This window comes from Delphinus delphis, chromosome 3, assembly GCF_949987515.2.
Source record: "Delphinus delphis chromosome 3, mDelDel1.2, whole genome shotgun sequence".
In the NCBI taxonomy this organism is placed as follows: Eukaryota; Metazoa; Chordata; class Mammalia; order Artiodactyla; family Delphinidae; genus Delphinus; species Delphinus delphis.
In genome coordinates this window covers 77,867,666-77,884,763 of record NC_082685.1, presented here as the reverse complement: position 1 = coordinate 77,884,763, position 17,098 = coordinate 77,867,666, and the positions used below count along the sequence as shown (strand labels likewise).

The following is a 17,098-nucleotide window of genomic DNA, read 5'->3' as shown; positions in this document are numbered from 1 at the left end:
TAGCTATAGCTAGTCAAGGGCAGGAAGCAATGAAGAATTAATGTATTGGTTTGGGAACTTGGAAAAGCCCAGAGACAAAACAATGCCATGGTGAAATCCTCCTTCCATGAAGTAAGAACTAATCCTTGTAACAGTCATCAGATCTTAGACTTAATAGCAGCCCCGAGTAAATTAAGTCACCGTAGGGTACAGATAATTATACTAAGAACCAGCCTGACTTGTGCGGAAGTTCAAGAGGTTTAGAGAACAGGAGGGAAAAGGTGTGGAGTGTAGTTGTAGATTTATAGTGGGCAGCCTTCAGAATTCTTCCCCACATAATCTTATTTGGGGCTCTAATCTCTCTAATATATTCAGCTTACTTCTGTTACAAAAATTGTGTAAGTCAGGGCTTCCCTGGTGGCACAGTGGTTGAGAGTCCGTCTGCCGATGCAGGGGACACGGGTTTGTGCCCTGGTCCGGGAAGACCCCACATGCCACGGAGCGGCCGGGCCCGTGAGCCATGGCTGCTGAGCCTGCGCGTCTGGAGCCTGTGCTCCGCAACAGGAGAGGCCACAACAGTGAGAGGCCCGCGTACCGCAAAAAAAAAAAAAAAAATTATGTAAGTCAGGGCCCGGTGCAGAAGCAAAGACCAAAATTTTGTCACTCTCCTGCTTCAGGTAGTTTAACTTGACGCTTCTGCGCTCTGAGAGTTGGGTTAGTGGAAGACTGGTCATTGTTTTTGCTTTGACCCTTTGGTCCTGATCTGGAGATAACAAGCACTTAAGAGAGAGGCTGTCCATTCTCCCTGCAGCCAAATACATTATGTCTCATATCCTCAGCAAAGTCCCTCGTGCCCCGAGAGTCTAAAAACACTTGTCTGAGCAATGCCAAGGGTTCTCACTACCATTCGCCGTGTTAGGTGTATCCTGTCTGTGGTTTCTGAGAGGCCCAGCCTCCTGGAACATGTTTCAGCAGGTGTGGCTAGAACAAGGGAGAGATGAAGGCATCCCTTAGAGATGAAGCGCCCTGGGGAATAGAACATGTGCAGGAAGAAAGAGCTGGAACACTTGCAGGCCGGGCCTCACAGTGCCAAGAAAACCTGTAATTTGTCATAAAAGATAGCTTTCCAGCTAGGGAATTTGTTAGGATTTGTTAGAAGCATTGACCTTAATGAGTCCTAAACAATGACAAACAGGGATGGAATATTACGTGGTAGAATGGAAGTCCGTGCTCCAGTATACCGTTACTGGCTGAATGTTTGACTGGACTGCTGCCTCTATTACAGCCTGAATCGGCTCCTGTCATTATTTAAAATTTGGATATGACAGTATTTTTTGCATTAATTTAGATTTAAAAAAATACTGCATTGAAAAAATCATTTATCTTGATCACTGAATTTTTGGATGCCCCCCGCCTTACATGTTGCTCCTGAGCCAGATGCCTCACTTGCCTCACCCTAATCCTGACCCTGCTGGTGCCCGTTTCCAAACATAAGATGAAAGATGAGCATGAGGGTAAAACAGACCCTCCCTCCGATGTCTATGCTAAGGCAGTCTTTTAAAACTGTCAGACCCAGGCTGGTGAGCCCTCTGGTCCTGATATCAGCCCAGCACTTTTTTGCTCATTCTTCACACCCCTAAGGTTTCACTTTATGCTGGTGAAACCCAAATCTAGATATGCCCCCCATGTCTCTCCCTAAATCAAGGTTGACCCCGTCCATCTTCTTGTTGGAGATCTTTATTCATGTCCTGTAGGCCTTGCCATGCATGGTGCCAGGAGTACTGCTAACATGCAAGATGGAACACCCGTGTTCTCACCACCCCCCTCAACCTCACTGCTCTTCCTTTACTCCCTGTCCAAACTGGTGGCCGCCCCATCCGTCCACCCACCCAGGAGATAGCCTCGCAGCTGTTCTTAACTCCTGTCTCTCCTTATCCTGTGCTTCTTGTTAATTAGCAAATCCTCCTGGTTTTTGTTACCTAAGTATTTCCTGAATCTCATCTCCTCCCTTAATCCCTGAGGCCACCGCCCTCTCTAGGCTCTTTTTTGTTGTCACTGTCACCTCACAGTCCAGCACTTCAGCACCAAATAAAGTTTCTCAAGCTCAGTAGACTGTTTCTTACTCCATGCCTTTGTTCATGCTGTTCCCCTACCTGGAATGCCCTTCTCCCTTCATTTGGTAACTTCTTCTTCTTCTCTAAGACTGAGGTTAGGCATTATCTCATTCACTATTTACCCCTCAAAATTAATCGAACATCTGTTTGGAGACACTGTGTCAGGTTCTGGGCAATCACAGACGCTTGGGTTTCTCCTGGGCTGGGGTGTTCGTGTTCCATACGTGGGGACAGCAGGAGGGAACACTTGAAGACAGGAGTCGTCTACCTCCTTCTGGAAGCTTCCCCTGACTCCGCATCTCAGGCTGATATAAGCACTTTTCTGTGATACTTCCATCATGCTCTGCATTATGTCACCATGGCAGCAAACCCATGGGATTGCAGTTTTCTTCTCCCTGTCTGGCTTCCCTAAGGATGGGGGCCTCCTATCTGTCTTTACAACATCAATGCTTGGTCACGGGAGAAACTCAAAATGGGTTTGCTGAATGACAGACTGTTGCAGAAAGAAGGGACGAGGAGAGACCTCAGATCATTGCCATCTCTGCTCCTTCAGCAACACCACCATCAGCTGCATCAGAACTAACTAGATTTATTAATGCTGCGAGGGTTAATTTTTTTTTTTTTTTTTTTTTGCGGTATGCGGGCCTCTCACTGTTGTGACCTCTCCCATTGCAGAGCACAGGCTCTGGACATGCAGGCTCAGCGGCCATGGCTCACGGGTCCAGCCGCTCCGCGGCATGTGGGATCTTCCCGGACCGGGGCACGAACCTGCGTCCCCTGCATCGGCAGGTGGACTCTCAACCACTGAGCCACCAGGGAAGCCCGAGGGTTAATTTTTTTCCCTTGCATAAAGGCCAAGTTAAGTAAGGCCATAGTCAAGTAAGCTGAGTGCTGAATGGAATTAACTTCCTGTGTTCTTGAAAATCTTACCTAGAGGAAAGTCTGCAGTTTCCAATGACATGCTTTTGAGATCCCTTTAAAAATAGGAATCGTTCACAATATAAGTGTGTTTTTGTGCTCAGAGAGGAGATGGTAGGGTGGGAGGGAAAAAGAGAAAGGGAGAGAGAGGAAATCCACTATGTGGTACATATGTTGGCGTTCTGAACAATAGAGAATAGGGTTTTACAGAAACGAACTTAGCCGGGTCAGCTCTTTAAAGCTGCGTCAATCAATCCTGAACAAACAGGAAGCTTAGAAGCCTGCCCAGGATCACTCATGTGGAGCAATACATTAAGTCGAACAAGTGAGAGGAACCCAGGTGGTGTTGAATTAACCCTCTTAGGTTACTGCAGGCACAATCACAGTGAATTATGAAATACCTCCGGGCTGTGTGGTTCCAAGAGACAAGAGAGCATTTACCTTATAGTTTCTGCAGGAAGGGTTGAAGGCATTAGTTCCACAGACAAACAAAGTATCATCGTTTTTCTTTAGAAGCACTTTAATAAAGTTGTGACACTCATCCTGAAAAATAATTCAAACTTTTTGGTATCCAGTCCGTTCAGTATAGAGACCCCTTGACCGTGTACCATGATCTGCTAACAGCAAGGTTAAAATGCTGGTGGCTGGAGCGTTCCCCTGTGAAAAGTTCGAGCCCCTCCTTATGTTTACCACAAGATGATGATGAGAGTAACAACTGCTTTTTCAACAGTAAATAAGAACATGGCATAGAGTGAAAATGTGTTTATGCCTCAAAAGGAAGGCAGGCCTGGAAGTACCAGCCTCCCCATCACATTAATTCTAATGCCAGAGACTCCAGGGTCCCTTGATATATAAGGTTCCTGGCTGAAGTGTGTTTTTATGTTCTATGACCAAAGGCACAGACTTTTGTATGTCTGCGGCAGCCTTTCTGAGCTCTTCTGCAGACTCCCTGAGGGCTCTGGACCTTGAGGCGTGGGCTCCCGGAGAGGGCACTCACAAGAGTCGGGGCAGCCAGCTTGGTGTCCATAATCCCTGGTGCCCCTAGATAGTTCATGACGCATCCCTAGCAGCTGTCGTAATGTTTTATCACATTAAAAGCAAACTATTTTTGCAAATTAAAGCCTTCAATAAGTTGATGGAAGAAACAATTACTGGGGGAAAAGGGACTAGTGTGACCCATTCCACATGACGGTCTACGGCTAGAGATAACAGTCAAGGACTTAACCCAAAGTGGCAGCTGCAGGAGAAATGAAAATTGCCTACCTTATGTTTTCCCTTCATTCTGCATGTGTCTACATCGGCCTGTCTAGATTTCCATGTCAGTTTCTGCAGTGATCAAGAAAGAAATCAATTAGAACCCAGAGGTTGTTGCATTTGATTTTAGAAGTAAGAGTTCCCTGGGGGAGACTAGAGGCTGAACATATATTTATTGAAAGCTTTCCGCACCCTTTCTCCATGATTAATTCACCATAACAACAAAAGATTAGAGGTGGAAATGTTCATTTAATTTTGAACCCCTATCTATTCATTAAACTACAGAATGATCTTCTTCTCCTTGAGATGAAGATGAAGGAAAAAGGAAAGAAGAATAAACAACAGCGTGGATGGGCATTTCACAGAAAATCTCCACATGAACTTGCTAAATTACGCTCATTTTGATAAAATACATGTCCTTGCCCTTCTTTTTCACTTGGTAAATCAGTTTCCGTGAAGCAGGCCTTTTTCTTAAAATATGGAAGTCATTTTCTTAAACATAAAGGAGACATTCACTTTAGGTTGACAAAGATTTAATTCAGGTTATACTCCTTCGCATAAACTCATGGGCTGAAGGGATCATCTACTTCTGGGGCGGATTTTATTAACTAAAATACCTCCATGTGGAGTTACAAGGGAGGCTTAAGGTTATATTTTATGTGTGTCTGAAATGGGTAATTATCAAATTCCTGAACCACAACAGTCAACTCAAACTTAGTACTGCAAGATATGGAAACATAACAGTGAAACGTTTGTACGACAAAAGTTTCCATATGAAAACTGATATTTTCCAGGACAAACATCCAATATTTTATTAAAACAATTTAGCAATTACCTAAAACTCTAAAGTGTACATGCACACATAATTGATGAATAAAATATGACGTACATAACCATTTCTGGGTACGTATTAAGCCCTAACTTACCCCCAAATTAGGACTTCACAGAATGTTCCAAATTATTATAAGCCATGTCATCTCAATCAATGCCTTTAAAATACATATTCTCTTCAAGAACTATCCTAAGGTCCTTCATTTCAGAAAGAAGGTTTGAAAACTACTTACTTTGCTACAATAAATTTCTTCTGTGTGTGAGGTGTCTATATCAACAGTATAAATATGGTCCCTATAAACAAAGAAATATTAATACAACGTCAAACACAAGAGTCAAGATCGTTCATTTTCTCCTGAATACAAGTATATATCTCATTCAAGGCAGATAAACCCACATCCATGTTATTAAAAACAAAACATGCATATGCAAGAAAAAGGGGAGGGTTCAGCCTCCAAGAGATGCCTCTGGCTGACATGCAGCATCTTCTGACAAAATGTGGCATCTTGCCACAAGGGACACCTTTTATGAAAACTTTCCAGTCGTCTCTCTCATCATAGAACTATAACATCTGTATATATGTAGTTTAGTGGGAGATGTCTGAAAGTTGAATAGGCTTCCAAACTGGAACACAGATGGGTTCGCATGCCCTTTCACATGGTATTCAACACGCTACAGTTGTTCATCAAGGGAGCTAACAAAAAGCTCATCTCCATCTCTTTTTAGACAACATATTTTCAGCCTTAGCTTTGATAATTTGAGAAGATGGAAGACGATAAAAGTAAAACTGTTTCCAGGAGCCGCTCTCTCTTTTCACACGATGATGGTCAATTAAGGTCTAAAATGTACTTGAGCTAAAGTTTACATTTCTTGCTTCTGTTTACCTTCCTGTTTTGCTGAGAATTTGGTTGACTTTATGATTTGCTGCCATTCTCCCCTTGGAAGGGGAGAAACAGAATCAGCAGCTCAGGTGTGGGGCTATATTTAAACATCCCCTTCTGTGTGAACTGAGTACAAGGGCGTTTTTGTCTGGAATTCAGAATAAAGGAAAGAAAAGAACTACACTCAACTGGGGAGATGGGGGGCTAGTGAGGGAAAGCAAAACAGCTCGTTTTCCCTTGAAATAACATTGACTTTTTCTAAAATGCAGGAAGTCCTGGGGCTGGAAAATTACCCACAGCTTTAAAGCAAGACCTCAAGGCTCCAGTGCAGACTTTCAAGCCCCCTCATTACTTAAAAGAAACGGAAAGGGGAGAAGGAAAGAAAGAAAAAAGAAAGGAATCTGCTGTCAGGATTCACTTCAATTCTTTTCCCCCCAGTTCTTTGGAAATCTGTTTGCTACTGCTTTTAGGGAAAGTACAACAGAGAAAAATGGAAATAAAAACAGGCTCTCTCCTGTGAAAATAAAAGGGGGCAAGGCAGTTGGCCTACAACATTCCCTTGCTTGCTCCTGGACTGTGAAAGAGAGAGAGAGTGAGTGAGTGAGTGTGTGTGTGTGTGTGTGTGTGTGTGTGTGTGTGTGTGTGTGTGTGTAAGGGTGGTGAGGGGGAGAAAGGGGAGCCTGTTTTGTAAATTGCTGAATTGGGAAGTTCTTCAGACTTCAATAGGGTGCCAGAATCGCCCTGCCCTTTAATTCCAAGGCAGTTTTGTGGCATTCCTTTATCTCTTGTTTGACTCTATTGGTGGTGCTGTAGGTCAGGTTCATTATTGGAATGGAATTGCCTATTACTTTGGTATTAGGTTTGAGATGACTCGAGGTTTTTCCTGGCCCTGTCTCTCCTCAAAACTTTAGTAAGAGCTGAACATATGAATTGTAAACTAACAACTGATTAATATTGGCAATTCCTCAGAAAGCTCTTAGATTGCCCCCTTTTGGCATGGCCTGTTTATGTTAATTAGCAGTTCAGAGATTAAACAACAAAAAAAGAAGAATTTACAAAATGGATAATAATAAAGCAGAACTGAAAAGCCTTCTTCCCATCAAGCTTCACTCAGTCCCTGGGCTCTGGATGGGACTTGGCTTCTGATTGCTGACACACATTGTCTAGAAGAATGGGGGAGCCTTTTAACTATAAAATTCTGTGAATGAAATCTCCTTTTGGACAGTGGCAATCTTTTTCAATCTCCAAGAGATCACATTGCCCAGCAAACAGAACGACACTGGATGCTAAACCACAGACCAGGGTCAGGGGTTATTCCCCAGCACCAGTGTGTGCATCCCAGGGTTCATACCCTGCTCTCACTGAATTAAGCTATTTGAACACAAACTGACTTAATCCAAGGACTTCCTCTTCCCCCCTTCAGTGAGTACCACTGAACTGTGTTGCCATGACTTCAGCGTGGGGGAAGGATTTCACTTTAAGTCGTGTTACTTGCTGCCTGAGAATGGATCTCTCGGGGCACTGTTGGGAAACCTGAAATTAAAGGGAGAGGAGGGACCCTAAATACAGCGACCACAGAAATCATTTAGGAACTTCTCCAGGGGTGTATATTGAAGGGAAGTGGCTGCACGTAGAGTGAAAACCAACATGTCAATGCTAGGCTGTTACAAATTTGACCTTTAACCAAAGACAGTCTATTTTATGGTGTTAAAAAAGTGAATGTGTTTCCCTTTTTTTTTTTCCTTCTCTTCTTTCTCCTTTTCTTGGGGTAGGGAGTTACGATAAAACGGTCTTGGTTTTAACAAGCTGTAGTAATGGTTACTTTGAAGTCTGCGTAGCACCTTGCTCCTAACTCAGGTGCCCACCGAGGCCTGCAGTTCCCACCCATGCTAAATCATCAGGCACAAGCGCAGTCTGTTATAATGTTTCTTTTCCCCTAAAGACTCAGTTGCAAAGTGAGCAATTCATAGAAGATTCTTGAGTCAACCTATTTCTCACAGATGCAATGTTTAATCATTTGTTTTGACCATCCTTTAGCTAATTGGGTACAAATGTAATCTTCCAGACTTGCTACATTTAGGAAACTAAAAATGGGATTTAAGAAGGAGCTGATAACTCTCCCAGAGAGGCGGCTACTCAGGACTCATTGGATTGCTTTTTAATGAATACCTACAATGGCCATGTTCTTGGGCAACAGCTATGAGAAGGTTATCAGCCAGGACAAATAGTACCGCTTCTACGGCTCAGTAGGCTGCGGAGTACAGGGAGTAGTGACCCAGACTCTAGAGCAAGACCATTCCAGTTCAAATCCTGCCTCTGTCATTCTGACCCAGTCATTTCACCTTTCTGTACATGGTTTCCTCCTGTAAGACATGGGTATGATAATAGTTCCATCTCATAGGTTTTTTTCCAGGATTGAATGGATTAACATTTATAAAGGACTTACAACTGTATTTGCAATTTATATAGCACATACAACCAATATGTACTACATAAGTATTTGTGAAGTAAAAATTTTAGAAAGTGCTTTGGCGTTGCTCCCTGTGACCAAATGTAGGGTACTCGTAGGATATTTTAATCCAGCCAGTGGATTTTTACTTTATGTTGTATAGCTTGTATTTTCAGGACATTTAAGTGCTTTGAAGGAATCCAGCAGTGTTGTTACTTACCTGTTTGTTGCCTGTGCTCACAGCCAAACAGGTACTACAAACATAATCTCTATTTCTCCTTCCCAGTGTAAAACGATTCATCAGGCTAGACCCAGGTTATACTTTATATTTTGAATGAGCTGCACACACACCCCCAGATGGGAAATCATGTATTTTTAGAATCCCAAAGGACTTCATTAAGATCATCTAATCTAGTCTCTCATTTAACAGAGGACACTTACACAGCCAGAGAAGCTGTGGTCCAGGTGAATTAAGATTAGAGGTGAAACAAAAGCCTAATGCATGTAATTCCTGTCTGGGCAGTATTCTTACCATGCCATGCAGCCTTAAGACATGGTCTGTTTAAATGACATGTCCCTAGTGGATAAGTGTTTTCTTAACTAGATCCAAATCAAAATCTTCTAAAATGGATGGCTACTGCTAAAGTAATGATATATACTATACATTAGCTGCAAAAACACAAGATTAATATACACACACCCACACACTCATTGAACTTAAATCGATACATGTTTACACATTCAACTTAATTTAGTAAGTATCAAGGAGAGAAGCACTTTACTCTGTGCTTGAGCAAATATTTGTATATATATACGATGTTCAAGATAAACAGTGGATTATTTGAGTCTAAGCTCCAGAATATGCCATTATTTCTACCCAAATCCACATAATAAAGTTAAGCAGACACAGAAAATCTTGAAAGCATGACTGCTTGACAAACTAAAGTAGACTTTAAATTAAAGAACACTCTGTTGGGGATCTTTAAAACGATGCATAGCGGGGACATTTAGGTATTAGGACCCTTGGCTTGCTCTGAAGGCAAACGTGAGGAAAAGGTGGCTCACCTAGCAGCAATGTAGAGGGTTCTGTTCATGATCATGATCATCTGGATGTCCAGTCTATGCCTCTGTGTGGTGTTCCGTCCTGGCTTGTGGCCCACAAACACCGGATACTGTTTTGTATCTGTGAAAAGAGGACATGGGGCAAGAGAGGGGAAAGGAAATGAAGCCAAGAGTTGACAGGGCAGGGAGAGGAGGGGGGCAGCCACAAAACAAAACCATATTTAAGTCCAACCGGGCCACCATTTTCCAGTCTGTTATTTTAGGAAATGCTGTGATAGAAGAGTCCTCTTTAAGGATAATCAAGTTACAGTTTCATTTCCTGATGCTAATAAGACTGGGCTTAGATTTCTAAGTGTCACTCTTTCTGACTTGTCCTTCTTTCTGGGGGTTAAACTTGCCAGTGAACCCTTTACATGAAGGTGCTCTTTTCATCCACAGTTTTCTTTTCATCTTTAGAGTGCTAAGGCCCGAGGGGCAGTCTGCCAAAGATCTTGTCTCCGGACAAAACTATTTCAAAGCAGCCTTCCCATCAATCACCACAAAGGCAATGTGGTCTGGAGGCAAGAGCCCTCATCCAGGAGCCAGAAGAAAAATACAGTCTCCACAGGCGTCCAGTTGGAATAATCTACTATTGAAGGCAGCCCCGCTAGGTTGGTTGGCATTCTAGGAACTGTGGGAAGTTCGCTCTTGAGTTAAGCAATTGGCTAATCTCACAGAAATGGGGGCTTTGACAGGACAGGGTCAAACTGAGTGTAGCCAGTCGGGTGATCTGGAATTTTCCCTGACCTGGAGAGTCAGTGAGCGTATTTCTCCTTTTCTGCAATTCCCCTTTAGCTGAGAGTGGGCAATTTGTCATAATATTTGACCTTTGGAAATACCTACACCTCAAAAATCTCTCTGCCTTTAAACCTACAATCTCCAGAGCACTGGCAATCCTCCAGAGAAACTAAGGAGAAAAGAGAGATGAGTCACACTTAAAAGGCAGTTGTTTTGGGGGTGAGAGGGGTGGAAATAATGACTTGTAATCCATTCACAGATGTATGCTCAGACCCCTACACCTTAAACCCCTGTAGCATCTGAGCATGACTCACTCTTACTAGAGAGCCTCAGTATATTTCACTCACAAGCAAGCTTAGTATGGGATTGTCTTGTGCTTTTTCCTCACTGCTCTGAAATTTCATTAACCCACTGATCAGGGAGGTTGCTAAAACAACTCATGTCTCTCTCCTATCAAAGATTTGACTGTCCACTGAAGCAGCACATTTGGGCCCGGGGTCTCTTCAGTACAGGGGCACCAAAGATAGAATACCTGCCTCAAATGGACATAAATAAATGCTTATTAAGGTTTGGTACCTTAAGTTAGGTGGACTCTGCCACTTCAAGAATGATGGTCTCAAACTACACAGTTTGGTCCTTAGTCATACCCTGACTTTTGTTCTCAAAGCTGTCAAGGCTTGACACCTCCCCTTCATATAAAATTATTTCCTTTTACAACCTAGACCGTCCAGCAGAAAGCTGGGTAGATCTCTTTAGTATCCTAGTATTACTGTCAAATACTTTTTTAAGGTTCCTTCAGTGTTTGGAGATTATTACTGTGAAGATAGATATTTGGGTAAAATGCTTTCACTTTTACTGTGACAAAATATTTTATCTTTTGGAGAGAAGGAAAAAAAAAAGTAATTGTCTATTTCATCCCACACACAGGTAGAACTTTCCTCTTTTTGAAGAGGAAACTGACTTTTTCATCATGTTGCTTTCTACCCTTGACAATGAAGCAGAGATCAAAAGAAAGTTATAAGCAGTAAAAGTCAGTCTACTATGAATTCAGAATCTCTCTATCCAAATCTAGCAATGATGAAACTTCTAAGTCTAAACAAAAGTTCATTTTTGTCTCTGAAGTACTCAAAAACAGTCTTCTTTTCTGTTATCTTGTAACAATGCCTCTGTCGTAATTACTTATGAAAATGTGGAGTACTGGCAACACCCAGATGACGGTGATGTTCTCCCATAGCTGGTTTCCAGGCATGATCACAGCCTCCTTGTAGTAACTGAGACTTCATCGGAGGTATCGAGGGATGTCTCAAATCCTCACAACCACGTTTATTGGAGTTACAGAACAGTCATCCCACCAATTTTGGCTAGACTTGAGTTATCTACCTCTGCCATCCACACAAGTTAAAGTGACTAACAAGTTTCCTGTTTCATGAAGTGTTTAATTTGTATGTTTTGCCTGTTGACGCAGGCTCAAGTGCCCACAGAGGGAGAGAGTGAGAGTGAGAGTGAGATTGTGGATACTTACAGTTGCCATGCGAAATACTGATTGGCTCAGAATCTTCTGGGAAAGCAGCCCCAGCGAAGTGTAGCAGTGTGAAATATAGCAGCAAGGCTTCTGACCTCATAGTAGTTCAGCGGGGAGACTTTATTTCTCTACTTCACCCTGCCAAAGAGCAAAGAAGGGATTTTTTTTTTCTTTCTTTTACAAGTCAGCTTTATTCCACTCCATAAAATGAAACGGGCTTGAAGATAAATTTTAGAGAAAGGGGCTCCAGTTTCCTGTCTCTTCCACTGTGAATTCACCGATGACAGTGTTTTGCATAAGGAACCCGTGTCCATTACCCACTGCAGCCTCCTTCCCCATGCATCTGGGCCCTTTTGCAAAGCTTCTACCAAACAAGTAACTCAGAGCCTTAACTGCTTTGTCCTGAGTCGGTGTTAGGCCATTGTGGGTGGCTATTTCACAGTTACGAAATAGCATTCCACAAAATGTGGATGATTTAGAAAGCTTTTTTTTTTTTTTTAAGGTAAATACATCTTTTTTCTTCTCAGCAGGTTTATAGCAGCATGCCATCCCCAGACATGAGTTGTTTGGGCAGCCCAGAATCTTCCACAATTTTGAAGTAGTTGCCCAATATTGAAAAATTAAATATCTGATATCATGACCTAAATGTCAGTTCCCTTCAAGCACCATGCTCCCATTCACCAACCCCCGTCCCCACTCTACTGGCCCAGTTCACTGATTTCCATTACCTGCTTGACCCCTTAGTTGAGATTTTCACTCATTTATGTAATTCTGTAGTAATTCTGTAGTGACCTTAGACATAAGTAAAATCACAGAATCTACGTTCAAAAAGAAATAAATGGATCCTTTCAGACTCTGTGGAGAATGTTATAGGGAGCACCTGAAACCACATCCTGAAATAGTATTGTTGATTTTTAAACATATCTCTGTATATTTTAGTGTCAGATACTACCCTGCAATGAAACAGTAGTGAATAAAAATGCCAATATACTGTTTTACCCATCTGCATTTTCTTAAAGATGCTCTTCGTGTGTAGAAAAAATTCTTCTAAATCTTAGAAGTAGAAACATTCCCATATGGGGCTGCTGGATACAGTGAAAGGAAACTCGTAAGACAGTACATATTGCATAATTCTCAGGCATATTTCAAATAAGTGTTGATCTATCAGGGAAATTAATGTAAAATGGGGCTATCTTTTTATCTTAGTAAAGCCTTTGAAGTAGACTGCCAAAGGTCTTGTTTTGAGCAAAGCTATTTCACAGTAGTACATCAATCATTTAAGATTGGTGTGTAATAAAGTCAAACTTAGTAACTTAGATGTCTTTGAAAGTTAATCTGGCAAACAAACTGCTAACTTATGCTTTTTAGAACACACTTAATATGAGATACCTGTGTCTTTCTTCTTCGTTGCCAAAAAAAGCATTAACAAGTCCCGAGTGTTGCATCCCAACTGATAATTTCACAGACACAGCTGGGTCTTAATCATTTCTTCAGTCGAAAAGTGCACATTAATTAATTTGCTTTATCTTGAAAATCAAAGAGGGAGAGAGGTTGAGAGAAAAGCCTGAGCAATTCCATATCTCCATCTCTGATGTGTAGATGAAAATTAAACTTTAAATAATTACTTGTTCACAAGGGCGGTCCATAACCAAGAGACACGAACATGTATTTACAGACAGGTGAAAAGCACCGGTCCATTCATTCATTTGCTAGTTCTTCCTATTCTGGAGAATCTAAAACCAAAGGGAAGAAGCTCTGTGGTGCCCTGATTTTGCTTGTCGTAGCTTCTGTTCAGTGTAACACTAAAGGCGAGAAATCAGTCACAAGAGCAAGTAAAACATTTAAAAAAAAAAAAAAGAGTAAAACATAAACCAGCCACCAGTCAGAAAGTATACGGGGAAGAGGAAGTGGCAACATTTACCGAGGGCTCAAGAGCAGTATTATAGTATTATACAGAAGCCTATTACCTCAGAGAGTTTGCAGCACGCCGTGGAAGAATAATGGAGACTCAAAAGGCTGATCCTCATTCCGTTAGAAATCTTTGGGAATACAGGTATACTTTTAAAGATTCATTTTTCTTGACATGACAAAGGAGTCTGTATCCTCCCATAACTGCATTCATCTTTGTACAGATGTCCTAAAGCTAACGAGACAGAGTCCTGCTATTTTAGTCTGTCTCCCAGTTTTAATTTTTTCCATCTTAAGATTGCATGGATTGATGCAACATTCTCAACCCAGAAGCTGGCAGGAAGAGCAATGCATGCATAAGAAATCTGTTATGCAATCCAATGGCTTTTTTTCAATCCTCATCCTAGCCAGGATCATGGCTAAGATGGGTTATTTAAATATCTCCAGGTTTACAGAAGGGCTCTCTGCCAGGAAAAATATCTGTTTTATGTGTCTTCCTGTCATCGTATCATCAGGTTGTTAACATGTACATCATGTGGGTGAAAGTGTTCTGGCAGTCCCGGTTCATCTTGGCCATTCCATACGAACGCTTTATAATTTTCTTCAGCTGAGGTTTTGATGTATTATTCCCTTCCTACACAACTTTGGGCTCTAACCCTTGTAAATATGTAGACAGTATATTTTCCTGTTGAAATGATTACTTTGTGGCGAGATCCCAATCAATCACATTGTCATTTTCCATCCTGCTGAACAGGGGCTGAGTCTCCCTGCTAAGACCTTAGCACGCAGACGTGCGCTAGCCCAGCAGAACAAAAACAAACAAGAACTTTCCACTGCGTTCAAAATCTGGAGCTAGCTGGGCTGCCGCTACGAGGTGGTTGAAGCGATCTTGAAACTTTGTAAAGCGGTACCCACATATAGCACAGTTATAGGCATCTGCAGACACTTGTCGATTTCTCTCTTTGTGACTGTGCTTGTAGAGGCTAAAAATGACTTAGACTTAATCAGCTACCCAGAAAATTAGATCATGGGAAGACTGTCAACATGAGGATTCTAAACAAAAACGTTTACTTCAAAAAGAAGCTCATTATGCCTGAATTGTCCATCTAAATTGTTTCAGCCTCCCATAACTCTTAGCCTGAGGAGAAATGACCTCTGTAAAATACACCATCACTAAAAAGTGATATGCCTATTCTTCTCCACCCCAGAAAATTCACTGGAAAACCTTAAGAACAGGCAGGTGAGGTTAATGGGTAAAAAAGGCTTCCTAAGACAATGGTGGGAATGTTTCCACTGGGGGAGGGCCAGCCCCTCTACTCTGGGCACCTGCTGTTCAGCTCTGAAGTGCAGGCCCTGTGCAGTGTTGGCCCGCAAAGCCAGATCTCTGATTTTTATTTTTATTTCTTAAGAAGCCAGAAATCTGGAGTTGTATGTTAAACCTCTTATTTTTTTTTTTTTCTCTAAATGTTGGCACCTAACTTAGTTTTTTCTTCTCTGTGAGTCACCTTTGGCCAAGTCCTACCAGTTTGTGAGCCCAAGTACAATTTTCTGGGGCAGGATTTGGGGAGTAGTGGGCAGAGGATTAGAACTAGTATTGGGGAAGTGTGAGGCGTACTCTGGCCAGGTGGGTTTGTCATGGCTTCTCGGTAGTAGTGGCTCTTGTGAAATTAACCTGATTAATCAGAAGTAAGATGTGGCCATTTGTGACCTGATTATCTGACTTCATAATCATTTCTGGTTCTCGTGACATCCCCTTTGCTTTATGCTCTGCTGACACAATGACTTCTTTTTTTTTTCATTTCTTTTTAGCTGTGTTGGGTCTTTGCTGCTGCGCGCAGGCTTTCTCTAGTTGCGGTGAGTGGGGGCTACTCTTCATTGCAGTGCGCGGGCGTCTCATTGCCGTGGCTTCCCTTCTTGCGGAGCGCAGGTTCTAGGTGCGCGGGCTTCAGTAGTTGTGGCATGCAGGCTTCAGTAGTTGTGGCTTGCGGGCTCTAGAGCGCAGGCTCAGTAGTTGCGGCGCATGGGCTTAGTTTCTCCGCGGCATGTGGGATCTTCCTGGACCAGGGCTCGAACCTGTGTCTCTTGCATTGGCAGGCAGATTCTTAACCACTGAGCAACCAGGGAAGTCCCAGACACAATGACTTCTATACTACGACAAGGGTATGAGGGGTAGATAGAAGTCCCAGTTATTGTCTGTACACACAAGTGAATGAACATTGCTTGTTTTAAAGACCCAGTTGGGCTGCCCCACATACCCTCTGTGTGTCCAACTGCAGCAGACAATGCATCAGTGTACTTGCACTTGGACTTGGCTGTACGGATATAGCTTGTATCTGATTTGGTACAACCATTCTTCCAGAATGTTGGTATCCAATGAACATTTTAATAGTAAGTGGTAATGATGAGAAAAATAATTTATCTGGAAACTTGCAAATGCAAAGTGCTCTTGATGGCAACTCTAAGTGTGGCCTAGAAATGGAGATGGAATCATGGTAGTGGCGCTTCTCTTTTTCTGTGGGGAAAATTATTTGCTGCCATGCTTCTTTTAAAAAGCACATTTTCTACTGACATAATAGGAAGTTTCAGAGATAATCATTAATTCATGCCGTCATTAATAGATGGAAGGTGTGACCCTGGGTCAGTCTCGTAGCTGCACTGGCTCCTAGCATCCTCACCAGTAAAATGAAAGGATATAAAATATAATGGCCTATCAAACTCCTCTGGACTCTGAGACTGTACAATTCTAGGCGATTCTGCCCTAGTGAAGAAAGGATTGGGTACCAGATGGTGACTCAGGAGGATAGTACATGAAGTGACCCTGAGCTCGGACACTGCAAGGCCACGGACACCTTCTGGAGGTGTGGGGCTGGGACGGGAGGAGTAGGCATCGACGCAGGGTGGGGTACTGGAGCTCGAGACAGCGGGAGATGCGGTTGGGCTCTGGTGGCGGTTCTGTCCGCCACCCTCTGAGATGATGGCAGGGCGGGGGCAGGACAAGCTCTGTGCACTTGGGCAGTGATCTTTCCAAAGAGAACAGGGCTGGGTTTTTTCTGTACCCTTTCCTGGTTGCCCCTAAACTGCATGTGGTTTGGAAACTCAAGGAGCCATCAGTGTGTCACTGTGTGGTACTGCGTGTGGCAAACAGGAGGGATGGAACAGGTTCTCTTCAACTTTGCTCTTGGGGGACTGCAATAGGCAGAGCACACAAGTTGTAGGAAGTTAGTCAGGCTGGAGCAAAGAACTGTGACTCTGTCTAGTTTCAACATCAGGACAAAGTTCAAGTCCATTAAGTAGTTCCACCCTGGCCAAAGAGAACGAGCGTTATTACCGCTGAATCATATTCGGAGTTTAGTCGGGTTTTACGCTAAGATAACGTTTTCATTTTTATTGCTCCAGCCTTCTG

The 17,098-nt window shown here is 42.7% G+C and overlaps 1 protein-coding gene across 1 annotated transcript in view; it reads right to left on the bottom strand.

The window, feature by feature from the left end:
* SEMA6A (semaphorin 6A) overlaps window positions 1-17,098 on the bottom strand; it is a 126,215-nt gene that overhangs the window by 48,208 nt on the left and 60,909 nt on the right. The window contains exons 2-6 of the mRNA XM_060008985.1: window positions 11,788-11,925; window positions 9,492-9,609; window positions 5,330-5,390; window positions 4,275-4,337; window positions 3,453-3,554 (exon numbers count right to left, since the gene is read on the bottom strand). Coding sequence (XP_059864968.1) covers window positions 3,453-3,554; window positions 4,275-4,337; window positions 5,330-5,390; window positions 9,492-9,609; window positions 11,788-11,887 — 444 coding nt within the window. The 5' untranslated portion in view covers window positions 11,888-11,925. The remainder of the gene's footprint in view (window positions 1-3,452; window positions 3,555-4,274; window positions 4,338-5,329; window positions 5,391-9,491; window positions 9,610-11,787; window positions 11,926-17,098) is intronic.